Source organism: Acipenser ruthenus, chromosome 55 (genome assembly GCF_902713425.1).
Source record: "Acipenser ruthenus chromosome 55, fAciRut3.2 maternal haplotype, whole genome shotgun sequence".
Taxonomy (NCBI): domain Eukaryota; kingdom Metazoa; phylum Chordata; class Actinopteri; order Acipenseriformes; family Acipenseridae; genus Acipenser; species Acipenser ruthenus.
In genome coordinates, this window is record NC_081243.1 from 5,386,249 (window position 1) to 5,405,237 (window position 18,989).

The 18,989-nt window shown below is 37.5% G+C and overlaps 1 protein-coding gene across 3 annotated transcripts; it reads right to left on the reverse strand.

The window, feature by feature from the left end:
• Nucleotides 1-784: 784 nt before the first annotated feature.
• Nucleotides 785-16,818, reverse strand: LOC117962828 (uncharacterized). Of its 3 annotated transcripts, none has more exons than XM_059017145.1 (5): nt 16,713-16,818; nt 5,705-5,776; nt 4,455-4,504; nt 3,443-3,831; nt 785-2,644 (listed from the first exon to the last, which is right to left on the reverse strand). In XM_059017145.1, exons 2-5 carry the CDS (start codon nt 5,731-5,733, stop codon nt 2,252-2,254), a joined length of 861 nt encoding a protein of 286 aa, XP_058873128.1. In that variant the 5' UTR covers nt 5,734-5,776; nt 16,713-16,818; the 3' UTR covers nt 785-2,251. The 3 variants fall into 3 exon arrangements, with proteins under 3 accessions (XP_058873128.1, XP_058873127.1, XP_058873129.1); XM_059017144.1 differs by lacking the exon at nt 16,713-16,818 and adding an exon at nt 13,969-14,057; XM_059017146.1 differs by lacking the exon at nt 16,713-16,818 and adding an exon at nt 9,695-9,849.
• Between the last annotated feature and the right edge of the window lie 2,171 nt (nt 16,819-18,989).

Here is an 18,989-nt window from a genome sequence, read left to right on the forward strand (position 1 = left end):
CACATGCCATTTTACACACAGACGTGGATTTTTGCCTTCGAATTAAAGTGCAGCAATGTTTGTAAGAATATTCAGATAGTTTCTCCGCACTAAAGAAAACAATACCGCTGTTTTCATATCACACTAACACTAAGTTAAATAGGTGGAGATTTGTGACGCATCTCATCAGAATGAAACCTGGCCAATCAGCTGACTTGTTCCTGATTAGGTTGCCAAAAAAAAAAAAAAAAACTACCATAGAAATAAACCCGCGCCCTCTACAAAACGCCGTGTCACGAATACATTTTAAATAATAATAAAAACGTTTCCTTTTTTTGTAGGCTGGTTTTGGTATCCTTAAAATATACAGAACACAGTTTGTGTGTGTAATGTTTAATAGATGAGAGGTATTCATTTTGGACACATTTTGGTTCTGGTAGTAGCGTTATTGGTAGGACAGTATAGGAAAGACAACTCAGCACAGCAGAACTAACCTAATATACTGTGTATATATAGCTATGTCAATTTGTACTTATTTTCCCAGTAGAAGACCTGTAAATTATTTGTGTTATAATCTTTCTGTAAAGTTACTTAGTACTTAATGAGTTCATTTTTATTAATTATTTCCATATTACAAATTGCTATGTTCAATGTACTGTATGTAATTATTGATTATGTACTGTGTAGCCGTGAACAATTTAAGAGAGAATTTAAAAACAGCAAACAGCTTTTTATCTAAAGAGAATTAGCTTTCTTCAAATAACACGATAGAAATAGCTAGGCAGACTGATGACAGAGAGAGAAATTCTTCATCAAATTTTCTTTATTGATACAGAAATAATCAGTAATGTCAGTGCAGCACTTTCCAAAACTATATTTTTAGATTTCCAGTGAAAAATCTATATTCTTAAAATTGAAAACACAGGGATAATCAGAAAATCTGGCTGTATACACAACGTAGATACACATGACACAGCTGTATGTATCCCTTTAAGCACTATGCAAATGTATACTCTTATTTGGCTCACCAAACACCACAGTATAAGAGAGTTTCGCCTTTTGAGCTTCTTTACAAGGTAGATATACATGATTGCATCCCTTTAAGCATTGTACAGTCTGCCCTGTTTATCGGGATGCTTCGAGAGAACTAAAAATATCCTGAGTAAGTGGCTGTCCCACCATATAACACTGACAGTTAAACATTTAGCAGCAGGTCAATATCCCATGATGAGTGTCAGTGCATAACTATAAACTGGAGTGTTCAAAAGTTTGGAAACAGCAAATGAGGATCATCCACTCAGGGGTACCAAGATATTAAGAAAAGGGAACTGAGTGAGGAAAACCTTCAATACAATCCCCAGCCCTAATCTTGCTGTTTCCAAACTTTTGAACACAACTGTATATTTCAAAGAGTGCTAACCTTGGCTTTTAAATAGATCTAAGCTTCTAGCATTGCCAACAAGATCACTGATGCCTTCCTCTGAGCGTCAAACAAAATGAATTACTTTTTTATATACTGTAAAGCCATACATATTTGCAACCAAACTATTTGGCGAATCACACCCATAAAACCTATTTTGCTCCAGAAAATATGGCTACCTTTTGCAATATATGAAGTATGTATTGTTAGTGGAGTTTGATATTAGTGCCAACAATGTTTGCGTTTTTTTTTCATACGTGAAAAATGCACCATAAAAGGCTCGCAAATATTTACGGCTTCACAGTAATTGATTGGTGATTATTATAATTAATTAATTTGCTCTTAAAAAAGGAAAGCCAACACTACAATAAAACTACAGAAATAAAAATAGCTTGTTTTTCTTTTGTGTATTGTTTTATTGTAATGTTGACTTTCCCTTTAAGAGCAAATTAATTAACAAATTATAATAATCACCAATCAATTGTATAAAAATGTAATTAAGTTTGTTTGAATGCACTCTGAGGAAGGCATCTAGCCACAACGTGTCTGTCTGTGCTTGCGTAGCTGCCATTTAAAAAAAGAAAAAAATGTCTTAAATAAATTAATAATTAAATTTGAAGTGAGTGCTGGTCTTATGGTAAAATGTAATATTTATCTTTGACCAAAGCACCCAAAGTGAATGTTGTGAATTAAGATTCAAGTTTTCTTTGGAGTTGAGCAAGCCCTTTGATAATTTATTGAGCACTCTTCAAAATACTCATCCTGCATTGGCAGTTAACATGTAACTGTTTGGGTGCCATTGCAGTTGTGGGACAATTCTCTTTTCAGGACCAAAGGCACAGACTTTAAAAATCATGATGTACTCAAGAGGAGAGTCTGTGCGGCACATGGAAGAGCTCTGAAACAGCGCCTCAACTTTCTACAAGTCCCATTACTTTTCAGCTCTTCACGTGTCAGCCCTAGCAGCTGGAAGATCTTGCACCACATCTCATAATAGGCATCATTTAAATGAAATATGAACGATTCATCTGCATGCTTCCACAACTGAACTACAACATTCTTGGGGCGGTGGTGGTCAGAAGGCACAACTGCATTGGACGCAACCTTTTCTGCATTCTCTTTTTCTTCAATGCGGGCCAGTATGCTCAGAAATTCGGCTTCGTTGCTTTTGATGAATTCCCTGGTCTCCTCTTTCATTTTCTTTACTTCTTCATCCTGCATTAATTCATCGTATTCTTCTTCCGTCTTTAAAACAAACCAGAACAAACACGTCAGTGACAAGCATCCCTGCCATTCAACATTAAACAATGACATCCAAAAATAGAGCACCAGGACCAAGCACTGTAGACACATGTAACAATGTGAGTGTGACATGCAGACCGGTGGTCTTCATATAACCCCAGATTATATAGCAATGTGAGTCTGACATGCAGACCGGTGGTTTTTATATTACCGTATATTATATAGCAATGTGAGTGTGACATGCAGACCGGTGGTCTTCATATAACCCCAGATTATATTACTGTCAATAGGTTATGTAAATTATCCAGACCAAGCTTCATCATAGTTGAAAAAGCTTTTCTCTACACATACGTAAAACCACTTTCAAACACAGTCCATGATACAGACAGGCAAACAGGCCAATTCCATATAACTCCAGTTATTTAGACTGCTAATAATGTCCACATCTAGTTTTGTCAGAATTGGAAAAGCCGTTTTCTAGAAAATGTAATTGCAGCTTTTTGATGATTTTTTTTCTTGATGTCTAAGATTTGTCATTTGTGTTTATTATCATTACTGTATGAATGACTTGCAATCAGTTCTATGCTTTACGTGTTTCAACTGGGTTCCTAGACCAATTTAGGAGTCTCTGTATATCAATCTGCAGAAAAATGTAGAGGTTTCAAAACATAATGACCACACCCACATCCCAATTGTTGCCATTCTCTATATCCTCCTCTGACAGTGAGGACAGGCATAGACATTGTGTTCACAGCACCCTGGTCATTACAGCTTTGACTTTGACTAGTTTTATATTCTTACCATAGGAGCAAAACATTCCCCATAGTTGTAGACTTTGGTTCCAGGAAACTCAATTCCCTTTTGGAAGAGGTCCTGCAAGCTGTCGGCCACTTGGTGCAACACCTCATTTTCATAAGCATAGATGTTGCCATCTTTGCCTGCCAGAATGATCAGCTGCAGACCCACTGCCAGACTCGGGAACATATCAATGGCACCGATAACTCTCATCTCTACTCTTTCAGGAAGGTAGAAATCTTCCCATGCTTCAAGCTCATCCTCCATTTCTGCATAGATTGTGTCATCTAGCCCCCCAATTCTCATTGGATACCCTGCTGGCTTCTCCAGAGGCACAGTCTGCCCCCTGTATTTGTCCACTTGTTCCGATACATGGTCAAGGTAGTTGGGTGAATCTGTTGTAAGAAAAAACAAAGATAAGTGGTGGGTGTCAACCTTCAGGGATCAAGACCTAAGATATGGTATATTAACTGTATCAAAGCGTTTTTCTGACAAAAAACAAAGAACTACCTGTGTTGCATTATATCATAACAGGAGGTGTGGTGGTCCAGTGGTTAAGAAAGGGGCTTGATACCAGGAGACTCCTGGTTCAAATACCAGCTCAGCCACTGACTCACAGTGTTTGTGTGTGTGAGAGACCCTGAGCAAGTCACTTAACCTCCTTGTGCTCTGTCCTTCGGATAAGTCATTAAACAAACAAGGTCCTATTGGAAGTGACTATGCAGCAGCAGCAGTTGTTGATGCATAGTTCATCCCCTAGTCTCTAAGTCGCTTTGGATAAAAGCATCTGCTAAATGAATAATAATAATAATAATAATAATAATCATCATAATAATAATAATATCATTATTTTCAATTAACGGCTCTTTAGTACGGTGTGAATGTACCAGAGAACAACAGTCACACATTTGTAATATGGCAGTCATAATCTTGTTATGACGATCACAATTTAAAAAACAATTGCATAAGATGTCAATTGGGTTCACTGCACACCATTCATTTGACAAGTTACACATACCTTTATCAATGGTGCAGAAATCCCAGATCCTGGATAAGGCACTCTTGTTGCTGCAATTCCAAAAAACAACTCAAATATTAGCAAGTGCAGTTATGTTATGGTCTAATTCTTTATAGTGAACCAATTCTAAATGAAAATGTTATGAAACCTGCCTTGTGCAATGAGTTTTTTGCCATCACCATAAGTATCCATTCACTCTGCTTCATAGGCATTAGGTTCAGATCATGTTTAAAACAGTGACGCTCAGTATGGTACTGGCTGCTTTGTTTTTTAAATCCCTGATTTTTAAATATTAAACTGTATCATCAAAGTCTTTAGAAAGTATTTGATCAGTTCAGTAAGTTATTGATGCCAGTCTCTGATCCCCTCAGAGCAGCTCACCCTCAGAGCTGGTCTGAAGAAGATATGATCACTTGAAAAGAAAATCTAGCAAAGAGGCTTATTTCTGGCCCCTGATTTGCCCATCCTACATCATTATTATTGCTGGCAGGAGTTAAAATCCTAAACTACATGGAAATGCATGACCACTTGCAGTTCTCAGTTCCTTGGCCACGGGAGACTTCATAAAGTGTAATACTGGACAGGTCAAACTGCCAGGAGTTGGTCCCTCAATGCAAATGGTATGAGAGTCTCCAAGGCTTGAAAAATGAAACTGGGGCATGCTTTTCATCTAGCACAGGGCTTGATGAGTTCTTTAGTTATCGAGGTATCCAAGCCATTAGCTCCGGTCTTAATTATAAAAACATCATTGTCATTTTAATTGGGTGTTTAATTTTTTTTCTCTTTCAGAACTTTTTGGGCTGTCTCACTGAAATGATCAATGACTGCATGGAACCTCACTTAAACAGCAACATTAATCTATCACCGATTTAAAAGACAAGACTAGATGCACAGTAAGTGGATTTATCCAGTCCTGTTTCCAAACAAAGCTTTGTATTTATTCTAGAGCACTGCAGAGTTACCAATCCCAAAGATAATTCACTTCCATGATAGCAATGAATGGGGCTTTCCTGTGTTAACTCTACTGCAATAGTTTGTTTCAAAGAAGAAACAAGGATGTGTCACAGTTTCCTAGATAGTGGGAATGAAGAAAGTCACTGAAAGGAGTAAATGGGACCTTACCAGGAGACAATTAATGAACAGACACAAAACTGTATTAACATTGAAGTCACCAATACAAGTAGAACTAATCCTGGTTAATTACAGTGCAGGGTTAACAAAACAAACAAACAAACCAAAAATGTGCCTACCGTGTCATCGTGCATTGTTCATCCAGCATCCCTTGGGTCAGTTTTGACACTTGAATGACCTCGATGGCACAACTAAATGAATGAAAAGAAACAATCACATGTCGAAGCTGAATAATCTTTAATAGATGACAGATGTGCAGGAAACGTGAGCCATTCAGGAATATTCTGCTGCCTTCCTTCCTGATCTGGCTTGAGAAGCTACTTGCCAGTCTCACACTGTATGTCAAGTTACTGACAGCAACCAATCAGAAACAAACAGGGAGGTGAATCTGAACAGTGTTTCCAGGTGTAACCAAAGAGAAGCCACATTATAAACAGCATTATAAAAGAGAAGCCACATTATAAACAGCATTATAAAAGAGAAGCCACATTATAAACAGCATTATACAAGAGAAGTCACATTATAAACAGCATTATACAAGAGAAGCCACATTATAAACAGCATTATACAAGAGAAGCCACATTATAAAGCTTAAATTACATACACCCCCTGCCATGGCATACAAAACTATACATAAAGTAGAATCAGCAGAGGCTAGAACAGGGCTACTCAACTCTGAAGGCATTGTGGGCCATCTGAAAAGCTGTCAGAAGAGCTGTGGGCAGCAATAACTGTATATACAGGGTTTGTATTACATAGATTTAGTTGAATCTGAATATATTACGTATGACATACTTATAATTAATTAGAGCCCCATGAAATGATTTGTATATTTTTTATAATTTTTTGTTTTATTTTACAAATTTCATTTGATTTGGTTTTATTAGATATACATTAATAAAACAACTCAAATAGATGTATATCAATAATAGTATAGTATACATCATGTTGTAACTACATACATATTTTTTATTAAACATTATTTGCTTTTTTTTTTTTTTTTTACATTTTCACATAAACAGACCTCGCACAGAAAAATAATTTAGTTACCATATTTCTCATTAGTGGCACAAACGGTAATGTACAGTCTCCACGTTTTAATGAACTGCCTATTTACAGTAAATACTGCCCGTGCCCTCTATAAAAATACAATAAGATCAAGTACAAAATATATATTTACACTGCCCTGCTATTGTGGGGCTGTCATAATAATTGCACATGAAAATAACAGGACTGGGGTCTATTTTTGCGGTTTTGTCGTGAGGCAGCCATGGAACTGACCAATGAGAAACACCTTCCCTTGTGCACCTTTTATCAGGAAGCAATGGCGGACGAAAGGTGAATTACTTCAGTAGAAAAATACCCAGAGCTGTATAACATAGGTAGGGCTTCAGATTTCCAGTTTTAACCAATAAAAAAACAATAAAACAACCCGATACAAAAACAATGAAATCAGTGTATAACCAATAAACACCGGAAAAAAACACTGGCAATGGTTAGTTTGTTGACTTTACCCCTTTCTCCGCAAAAAAAAAAAAAATACACACCAGAAGCAACATGAAGAGTGACGCGAGAAAATTAATAAAACCTGTGCTTTTCAACAGAGCCCTTCACACCAAAGAGCGACACGACAAGCGACGCGAGAAAATCAGTAAAACCTGTGCTTTTCAATAGAGCCCTTCACACCAAAGAATGACACGACAAGCGACGCGAGAAAATCAATAAAACCTGTGCTTTTCAAACAGAGCCCTTCACACCAAAGAGCGACACGACAAGCGACGAGAGAAAATCAATAAAACCTGTGCTTTTCAACAGAGCCCTTCACACCAAAGAGACACGACAAGCGACGAGAGAAAATCAATAAAACCTGTGCTTTTCAACAGAGCCCTTCACACCAAAGAGCGACACGACAAGCGACGAGAGAAAATCAATAAAACCTGTGCTTTACAATAGAGCCCTTCACACCAAAGAGCGACACGACAAGCGACGAGAGAAAATCAATAAAACCTGTGCTTTACAATAGAGCCCTTCACACCAAAGAGCGACACGACAAGCGACGACAGAAAATCAATAAAACCTGTGCTTTTCAACAGAGCCCTTCACACCAAAGAGCGACACGACAAGCGACGAGAGAAAATCAATAAAACCTGTGCTTTTCAACAGAGCCCTTCACACCAAAGAGCGACACGACAAGCGACGAGAGAAAATCAATAAAACCTGTGCTTTTCAACAGAGCCCTTCACACCAAAGAGCGACACGACAAGCGACGAGAGAAAATCAATAAAACCTGTGCGTTTCAATAGAGCCCTTCACACCAAAGAGCGACACGACAAGCGACGAGAGAAAATCAATAAAACCTGTGCTTTTCAATAGAGCCCTTCACACCAAAGAGAGACACGACAAGCGACGAGAGAAAATCAATAAAACCTGTGCTTTTCAATAGAGTCCTTCACACCAAAGAGCGACACGACAAGCGACGTCACCGCGACACAAATTCCAAAGCGAGTGATGAAAAAAAAAAAAAAAATAGAACCGGGTCCTATTTCTGCAAATTCGTTGCGTGACAACTACACAACTGAGCAACCAGAGAACAGCTTCATGTCATGTGGTTTGAAATCAAGCCGTTTCACTTTCACTCAAAATAGAGGTGAAGATCGTGCTTGCAGCATCTCATTTCAATGACCTTTTTGACAAGAGTCAAAGCAATTATAAAAACACCGAAGCCAAAAACGTAATATGGGAATCGATTTCTAATGATCTGGGCGTGCCTGGTTTGTATAATTTCACCCAAATCCGGCGCATTTGATGTCTGTGGAATAACAGCAGTAATAGTAAGAGCTCTTCCTCTTCTCAACCAGCCATTTTCTATTGCGTTTGTTTGTTAGTAATCATACTTTCTGAAAGATTTGGCAAAGTTCCAGCTGTCGCGTCGTGTCTGTGATCGCTGCTGGTGTGCACGGTGTTTTCACAGTGAATTCGTCGTGTCGCCCCAGTAAAAATCGCGGCGGGTCTGGTGTGTGAAGGCCTTAACCTAAAAAAAAAAAAAAAACTTTCCCAGTGCAGTTGGGCAATGTCCCTCCTTCCTGACTTGTATCTCGCATTGATTTATTCTGAATACTTTAAACCCACTCCAACTACTGACTGACAGCACATTCCTACATTTCTATTGGAGGACTGTACCATGTGTGCAAGGTTTAAAACAAGATTACAATTACTAGAAGCGGAGGGCTGATCTTGCTTGCGAGATTTAAAGCTATATTACAGTTCCATCACAGAGAGTATTTACATGCTCCTGGAATTTAAAACTGAATAACAATGTGTGTCGAAATGTAAAAAAAATGGCTAAACACACAGAAACCCCCAAAGAATATGGATGTGACATTAAGGATTTCATTGTGGAAGACAGCAAAGGAAAGAAGGTACAACTTAATTGTGCAAGTACTGTCGAGTTACTATATTTTATATATATATATATATATATATATATATATATTGACAGAAAAAAACACCCAAAGTAACTGAAAACAATAATTTCATACAGTATATAAAAAGCAAAAACTAGGAAAAAAAAAACTATTTACATAAAACTCGAAAATAGCTAAAGAAAAAGAAAAAAAAAAGCACCGAAAAATGAAATTAATAAAAACCGAACAGAAGCCTTAACACAGGACACGAAAATTGTAAAGACACACTGATGAGGGAGAACATTTCAGAGTTTATTTCCAGGGAACTGTGTATAGCTGGTGTGTGTGATTCGTTTACTGAAACAAGTATTCTGCAAAAAGCTGATGATGTAAAGAAAAAGTGGAAAATCCTCTGGTGTGAAAGGTAGTGTTGCAGCGAAAGTTTCATTTTATTGCAGGACAAAACCCATCGTGCCTGGTGTGGGTAAAGAGGGAACTTACTGAACCAAACTGTACTGTTTTAAAAACACACAGACTCAAATGAGAACCTTTGTTACTTTAATATTAACATAAACATTTCATATTAAAAGGAACAAAAAAGCAACAAGACAAAGAACAATGTGACAGCAGACTTATTTACAAAGTCAGCAAACACCTTCAAAATACTCTGAGGAAGCCTTGTAAAACTAGTAAATCTATACTTACGTAATAAGAGGGCTGTGTTTGCATTGTCTTCACCATCTTTTTACCATGTGGTTGATGCTTGTTGCTGCAAGAAGACAGTCATTCAAATGTTTGTCACTGGGAGATGTGCAAAGTTTTGATTTGCTGATCCCCATCGATGTTTAAAACTTTCAGAACGTTGCTATGCTGCAATTCTATCAGTTTTTTTTTTCTTGTACATTAGCTTTGGTTACCTCTGAATGCAGAATTGCTAAGCAGGTAGGATTGTAGCTTGAGGTTAAATGTTCATATGATGGCATTTCATCATTCAGGGATGAGTAGATGAAAGCAGCTCTTCTCTTCCAAACAATCTGATGGCAGAAAGCAGCTCCATGAAATGAGTCAACACCTGACCATGACCGAGTCATCCTAATTCTGCATGAGCACCCAACCGCTGTCACGGGTTTCCTGCTTCTCAACTAAAAGTTTGAGCTCTCTGTGTTGGAGGGAGTGTGTAACGATAAAGGTCACCAAGCCACAACCTCCTTTGTAGTTTTCAGAGATGCTTTCCGTAACTTGCAGGACAGGTTTTCCTGGTGTATTTTGCAGGGATATGAAATGTGGAATCTCAGCCATCTTCAAGTCAATATTTTTACCTGTTACTTCACTAAATGTCATCAGTTTATTGTAAATACCCTATCTTCGCGTGTGGCCAGTAATGGGCAGTAATGTATGCATTTCCTCCACAAATTTTTCACTACAGTAAAAATACACCCAAACAATTAACTGTGCAGTGTCTGAACTATCTGTGCACGTGTCTAGTACTAGGCTGAAATACTCTGCATTGTCATGACCATTGCTCAGCTCAGTAATCACGTCTTCAGATATACTTTCCACACATCTTGCAACTGTTGAGTCTGACACTTGAAATCTCTGAAACACTGCTTCATTCTCCATCCTTAAAAATCTCTGAAACACTGCTTCATTTTCCATCCTTAAAAATCTCTGAAACACTGCTTCATTCTCCATCCTTAAAAATCTCTGAAACACTGCTTCATTCTCCATCCTTAAAAATCTCTGAAACACTGCTTCATTTTCCATCCTTAAAAATCTCTGAAACACTGCTTCATTCTCCATCCTTAAAAATCTCGGAAACACTGCTTCATTCTCCATCCTTAAAAATCACTGAAACACTGCTTCATTCTCCATCCTTAAAAATCTCTGAAACACTGCTTCATTCTCCATCCTTAAAATCTCTGAAACACTGCTTCATTCTCCATCCTTAAAAATCTCTGAAACACTGCTTCATTCTCCATCCTTAAAAATCTCTGAAACACTGCTTCATTCTCCATCCTTAAAAATCACTGAAACACTGCTTCATTCTCCATCCTTAAAAATCTCTGAAACACTGCTTCATTCTCCATCCTTAAAAATCTCTGAAACACTGCTTCATTCTCCATCCTTAAAAATCTCTGAAACACTGCTTCATTCTCCATCCTTAAAAATCTCTGAAACACTGCTTCATTCTCCATCCTTAAAAATCACTGAAACACTGCTTCATTCTCCATCCTTAAAAATCTCTGAAACACTGCTTCATTCTCCATCCTTAAAAATCTCTGAAACACTGCTTCATTCTCCATCCTTAAAAATCTCTGAAACACTGCTTCATTCTCCATCCTTAAAAATCTCTGAAACACTGCTTCATTCTCCATCCTTAAAAATCTCTGAAACACTGCTTCATTCTCCATCCTTAAAAATCTCTGAAACACTGCTTCATTCTCCATCCTTAAAAATCTCTGAAACACTGCTTCATTCTCCATCCTTAAAAATCTCTGAAACACTGCTTCATTCTCCATCCTTAAAAATCTCTGAAACACTGCTTCATTCTCCATCCTTAAAAATCTCTGAAACACTGCTTCATTCTCCATCCTTAAAAATCACTGAAACACTGCTTCATTCTCCATCCTTAAAAATCACTGAAACACTGCTTCATTCTCCATCCTTAAAAATCTCTGAAACACTGCTTCATTCTCCATCCTTAAAAATCTCTGAAACACTGCTTCATTCTCCATCCTTAAAAATCTCTGAAACACTGCTTCATTCTCCATCCTTAAAAATCTCTGAAACACTGCTTCATTCTCCATCCTTAAAAATCTCTGAAACACTGCTTCATTCTCCATCCTTAAAAATCTCAGAAACACTGCTTCATTCTCCATCCTTAAAAATCTCTGAAACACTGCTTCATTCTCCATCCTTAAAAATCTCTGAAACACTGCTTCATTCTCCATCCTTAAAAATCTCTGAAACACTGCTTCATTCTCCATCCTTAAAAATCTCTGAAACACTGCTTCATTCGCCATCCTTAAAAATCTCTGAAACACTGCTTCATTCTCCATCCTTAAAAATCACTGAAACACTGCTTCATTCTCCATCCTTAAAAATCTCTGAAACACTGCTTCATTCTCCATCCTTAAAAATCTCTGAAACACTGCTTCATTCGCCATCCTTAAAGTGTTTTCACCTTCTGCTAGTTGCTAGCATTGGTAACATTATAACTTTTACATGAGCAGAAACACATTTTGCTGTCCATGAAGCTTGCAACAAATGTACACACTTTGTCTTTTCTCCAATTGGGTATGACTCACCAAAGTTGAGGTGACAGGTTTCATAATGGCATTGCAAGTCAGCCTTCTTTAACACAGCAATCGTCTTCTGGCACAACAGACACATTGGTTTTCCATTAACCTCACTAAAAACAAATTCCACTTCCCAGTTAGGCTTGAATACTCTTGTGTTCATCCCAGAGTTTGTGTTTTTAGTTGCCATTTCATTTCATCACGGTTAACTTCACTAGATCCCTCTCACACTATTTTCAGGCGCTCTCTAACATCCCTTCATCTCTTAGAAAAGTCAAAGAGCATACACTGGCTGAGGCGCCAATCACTGTGTTTCCAAGAGCTATCCTTTTCATCGGTAAAAAAAAAAAAGAAAATAGTAGGTCCTCTGTCTATCAAAATAAAACATTGTTGTATTTTAATACCCACAATGGCTGTTTCCAGAGACGTGTTAATTTGCTGAAAGTAAATATTTAAATGAAAAACATGCAATCAGCCCAATGGAAACAGGCTTCATTTGAATTGAGCTATTATACAAGTTACTGTAGAACCCCACAGTATTTTAATAAGTTACTGTCGAACCCCACAGTATTTTAATAAGTTACTGTCGAACCCCACAGTATTTTAATAAGTTACTGTCGAACCCCACATTATTTTAATAAGTTACTGTAGAACCCCACAGTATTTTAATAAGTTACTGTAGAACCCCACAGTATTTTAATAAGTTACTGTCGAACCTCACAGTATTTTAATAAGTTACTGTCGAACCTCACAGTATTTTAATAAGTTACTGTAGAACCCCACAGTATTTTAATAAGTTACTGTAGAACCCCACAGTATTTTAATAAGTTACTGTAGAACCCCACAGTATTTTAATAAGTTACTGTAGAACCCCACAGTATTTTTGAAATCCAATTTGCTAGTTCATGTGAATTGAGACAAATTAATAGACATACATTTAATGGAAACGAGTATATTCACATAAAAAGAAAACATGTGACCGAGCCAATCCTGCCACACTGCTTCTGTGGACCAGTTTATACGATGGACATGTATTTTAATGGAAACCCTTTTTTTTCTGCTGTTAATGCACACAGCTTTTGTCGAATTATAGATGCGCATAAATGTTTATTTTCTTCGACATTTCAATGGAGACATAGCCATCGACACAGCGTACAGAATTTATTAATAAAGTTTGATGTTACTGTATTTTGTTTTTTGTTTACTACACATGGAAAGACTCGTGGGCCACTGACTGAAATTAAGGCGGCCTCAAACAGTAAAACATAACGTACTTTATATTTCACCATTTACAATTATTGAATGTTTACCACATGTCAAGGCTTTTGAAATCATGTTTGTTTTTTACTTTCTCAAATGGTTTGGTGGAAGATCTCCCTTTCCTTTCCTAGATGGAGCCCTCGAATGTGTGAACCTGTCTAAATTAAAAGAAACAAAAAACTGTATATAATAAATGAAATCTAGTACTTTAATAGATTCACACAGAAATACATGTATGTGGTTACCATGGCATCAAAGGTCAATCTGTAGTGTTGCGCATCTTCGGTTTTCATCTTTAAAAACATTTCCCAGGACATTATTCTGAGTTTATTTTACATATATTAAAATAGGGATAAAATCGGTTAAAAAATAAATACAAAGTTTTTCTTTTAAACATTGGTAAAAATCGTGGGAACAAACCTCAGTATCCACACTTTACATGTGGAATATGATGCGTAGCAGTTCTGGTTTCTGATTAATAACGTCCTTGGCATGTATGATGAGCAGAATCTGTGCGAGTCGAAGCCACATTTTCCCAAGTTAGCTGCTACTTTGCAAACGTTTGGGCAATCGCTGTGCTGGCAGAAGGTATGAACATAACATCAGCACAAAACAAGCCAGGTTTATTTACCTTGAAATCATAACAAGAAAAGAAAATTGACAGAAGTGGGAGGTGCAAGCCATCAGGGAGACGCGTCAAAAATCACACTGGACATTTCCATCAATGTGTTCCATAAGATTACCAACTAAAGCATCACTGCAATAGGCAGTGTCGCATGAAGTCACTAAAGGCTATGCACACACACAGGCTGAATGTGGCTGCGAGTTCAACTTTTGCTCTTAATACATTTCTGTGTGATAAACATAGCTTATATGATATTTCAAATTTTTTTTATTTTTCTTAAAAATATTTCCCAACATAAAACCAATGTCACCTTACAATAATTGATTTTGAGTTTCAGTGTTTTAAAATAAAATATTAAACAGAACAAAATTTCAATGTACCATTTGTAATTCAGTGATATGAGAGAATTGGTCAGGGGTCTGAATACTTTTGCAAGGCTCTCTGTGTGTGTGTGTAATTATATATATATATATATATATATATATATATATATATATATATATATATATATATATATATATATATATGTGTGCTTGATGAGCCAAGTTGATTTTGTTATAATGATTATTATTATTTTATTTTTTATTTCTTAGCAGACGCCCTTATCCAGGGCGACTTACATTATTATATACATACAATAACCCATTTATACAGTTGGGTTTTTACTGGAGCAATCTAGGTAAAGTACCTTGCTCAAGGGCACAGCAGCAGTGTTTTTTTTTTTTTTATTATTATTATTTAATCAAAGTACAGTTGTAGAATATTTTGTTGTAAGAAAATAAATTGTATTTTTGGTTTTTCAACTTAGATAAAACAATATGGGACAATTCGTATCCCCAAACGCCACAGTGCGACCGGAACTCGTTTTTCCACCGATACCGAAAGACTCATCTGTGTGTTTTGTCACTCCAGGAAATGTCTCAGTAAATGATAAAGACGCATATATGACTCCTTAGACGTACATTTTTAATCCAGTCATTTGGAAACCACTCAAGTCGTTCCCACCAGCCTTCTGGTCGGAAGATCACCCAAATGTTTCGATCTACAGTCATGGTACTGCAGATCGTCACCACTGTATTTAGCAGCGCAGAAAAAGCTAAACGGCGTCTCCGCTGGTTTTGCAGAAAAGAGCACAGCTGTGCTTGACGAGCTCTCGATCGATTACGTCCTTTACTTTCATCCAAACACATAAACAAAAACACAGCCTCCATGTTCTCACACAAAACCTCCCGATCGCCACGTAATTATGGCCCGAGTTCAGGTTGTTTAAACAGGGAGGCACTCACTTCAGTAATGAAAGGTGTGTGTGTACAACAAACAACCACAGTGACCGTTTGTAAATACGGTTATTGAGCCAACTGCAGTGTGTGTGTACGCAGCCTAACACACACCTCTAACAGAGGCTGTGAGCAAAGAAAGCACAGCCCTGTGACAAACTCAGGACCGCAGTCATTCTGCGTTCTCTTTTATTAAAGCGAGTGTAACAGCAGCATGCATGGATTGCTTGTCTCTCTCAGTTCACTTTCTTGTTTTAGTTTAATGTGTCTCTTATTTTTCAGTATGTTCTTTTATTGTCAGTGTGAACATGTACCTCGATGCAGCAGTATTTGCAGCGCTATGCATCCTCGGCCTCATCAGACCCACTTCTGCTATTTTTGCTTTTTGTACACTTTGATACATTTGTTTTATTTTGAATATTCATAAAATAATTTACGTTTTCTCCTCATTCCTCATCCACTAAAAATATTACATTTTCGTGTAAGTATTTCAATTTCGTTTTTTGATCAAGCTAGTAGTTACCACGCCCAGCAATTGCCACAATAATCAGACTGTTTGACCAACATAATCATGTGATGATGTGTTTGTGACGTAACAGAGAACCACGTTTGAACCTCTGACGTCTAAGCGTCTGCTGTATCCTAGGATACAGTGTAGCGCTGTTTATTACAATGTCGGAGTCAAAATAAAACAGCACTTTAATCAAAATACTGTGTATTTACTAGAAAATAGTAACGAGAAAATATTGAATAGTAAACAGAAATCGGGTATAAATCATTAAAAACCGACGTTCAGTTAAAATCCTGTATACATAAACAAGTTGCAAAACATTTACTATTAACACAGCAATTTAAGAAATTTCGAGGTCATAACATTTGTGAATCAACCCCCACCCGGAGAAAGATTGCGTACCATCTTGGATATTATTTTACCATTTGTGAGTAACATTCCCCACCCACAAGTACAATACTAGATCAAACATTTAGAAGATAGGTTGTAAAAACGTTAAACGTTTCTGATGAAGTATTCAGTAACACTAGTTACGGAAAAGCCACATTTCCAACTGCTTTTCATAAATGTGCAAAATGGAGGCGTATTTTCCAGTCCCTGTTCTGGTATTATTCAGTAAATTATCTAAAGTTATCGTATTCACCACCCCACCTACATTCTTAAACAATGCATTTCGATAAAATACAGCTTATAAGTTATACGTGGTAGACTTATAGTCTAAATATTCTATTTTATAAAATGTTTCTCTCACCTTACAAGATGTCTCCCTGTTCGACAGCAAACTGTATTCCTGTGTGTTTCTGTTGACACGCAGAGCAGCACACACACCCTGCGGGTGAGTCACAGGACTGACTCACTGGCAGGCAGCATGCCAAAGCGAAATATCAATCATATTCATGTGTCAAAATTATTATATTCTGCTCTAAATGCATATAGGAGGATATAGAATCTTTAAAGCGTATAAAAAATAAAACAAAGTTTTACTTTAATTAGAATATATAATCAGTTATTTAATATAAAGCCCTAGTATTTTCTTTTTATTTTATAATTATGCATGTATTTATGTGTATGTACCGGTATTTTGTTATTTCCTTTACTTGTGTCGAACTGTTTTTCATCTGATTGTTTTGCTTTTTCTTCCTAAATGGATTTTCAAGATGTTTTATTGTAAAATATTCATTCACATATGAATAGCTGTTATTGTTTTGAATTCCTGTTGCGCGGATTGGCTTCCCTCTGTAACACATGACGCGGCTAGCAGAGCATCAGCAGACACGTGACCCATATCGAAGGGGTTTCTTTAGATCATCTGGATTTGTTTATGAAGGAGGTGAAAGAAAAACTTAAGAAAAACAAATTCCATTAACAAAAGCTCACAGAAAAATGCAAGTCTGTGGTGTGGGAATCATTTGTTGTAATAGTGGACAAAGAAGGAAAACACGTTTTGCAAAACACACATTTGACATCTCAATTCCATTTGCTCATGTGTTAAGTTTGTAATAAAATCGCGCATTTACGAGATCGTAATTCAGTTCATTTGATTTTCAGATAATGCAGGGTCGGGACAGTCCCGATTTCCTAGCAAATGTCCCGTGTCCCGATGCATATGAAGAAAGTCCCGATATTTACCCATAGAAAAAAAATCATTTATTCTGCACAGCAGAGTTAGTGAAAACCACACGCTGTGCTCTTCGTGCGGCCGACACATCTGCTGATCACTAACTCATACAAAGGGAAGAACGCTTCATTGTGTCTATTTTTACTGCGATGATGGTCGTGGGGTGCTGAGTTAGGGGGATACGTTTATTATATGATAATGAGTGTTTTTTGCATATGGCCGCTCCCTTGCGGGTCGGGTCGGGTAATAACTGTCTATTCGTGGTCGGCTCGGGTTGATTAATTGTAGCTGTAGCTGTCACTGTGTGGAGTAGTGGTTAGGGCTCTGGACTCTTGACCGGAGGGTCATGGGTTCAATCCCAGGTGGGGGACACTGCTGTTGTACCCTTGAGCAAGGTACTTTACCTAGATTGCTCCAATAAAAACCCAACTGTATAAATGGGTAATTGTATGTAAAAAATAATGTGATCTGTATAATGTGATATCTTGTAACAATTGTAATCGCCCTGGATAAGGGCGTCTGCTAAGAAATAAATAATATTAATACTATTGAAAATGTTATTATTATTATTTTAAACAGTGTGTAAAAAATGCTCCCACCGCTGCACAGCTTTTCACACCCAAACACATATGCGTGAATCGATTACGTAAATGACTGCTCGCCCGTACACTGACCGCAACAGAACCGGGTGAAGCGACCTTTAACCTAGAACCCGTGAACGTGATCACAAACTAACGTCACAGATATGTCTGTCAGAAGTTCTATAACAATAAATCATGCCAAATTATTATTTGTTTATTTAGCAGACGCCTTTATCCAAGGCGACTTAGAGACGAGGGTGTGTGAACTATGCATCAGCTGCAGAGTCGCTTACAACTACGTCTCACCCGAAAGACGGAGCACAAGGAGGTGAAGTGACTTGCTCAGGGTCACACAATGAATCAGTGGCTGAGGTGGGATTTGAACCGGGGACCTCCCGGGTACAAGCCCGTTTCTTTAACCACTGGACCACACAGCCTCCTTATATCTCAAATATATCTCTAGACCTCTCAGGCAAATGTGTTAGACTGCATTGCTTTGTATACGGACTAGTTTGTTCCAAGTGCTTACAACTTTGTAGTTGTACAGTTGTATTTCACGCTAGTAATGTGAAACCTTTTTTTTTTTTTTTTAAATTTGTGATCTACTTCGAGCAATCAATCTATTGTTTTAACCCTAACGTGTGCGTGTGTGTGTATGGTGTTACAGGATTTGTTGTCCTGGGTGTTTATTATTGTATTATGCTGTACTGGTCCTTCCTGACTGCTGTCCAATTGCAGGACGTGTTTAGACCGGGTGTAATGAAAGGGGATACTGTTCCTGTTCCAGTTCAGTTGATTGCTCGCAGGCTTACAGTGTGAACGGTGACAA

Bases quoted from the DNA above. Each gene is read 5' to 3' on its own strand.
- LOC117962828 (XM_059017144.1), bottom strand. From the start codon at position 14,042: ATGCCAAGGACGTTATTAATCAGAAACCAGAACTGCTACGCATCATAT. The intron at 5,777-13,968 runs GTTTGTTCCCAC...TCATTCATTTAG, and splicing joins TGTAAAGTGTGGATACTGAG to TTGTGCCATCGAGGTCATTC. The intron at 2,645-3,442 runs GTAAGAATATAA...TTTGTTTTAAAG, and splicing joins GGGAATGTTTTGCTCCTATG to ACGGAAGAAGAATACGATGA.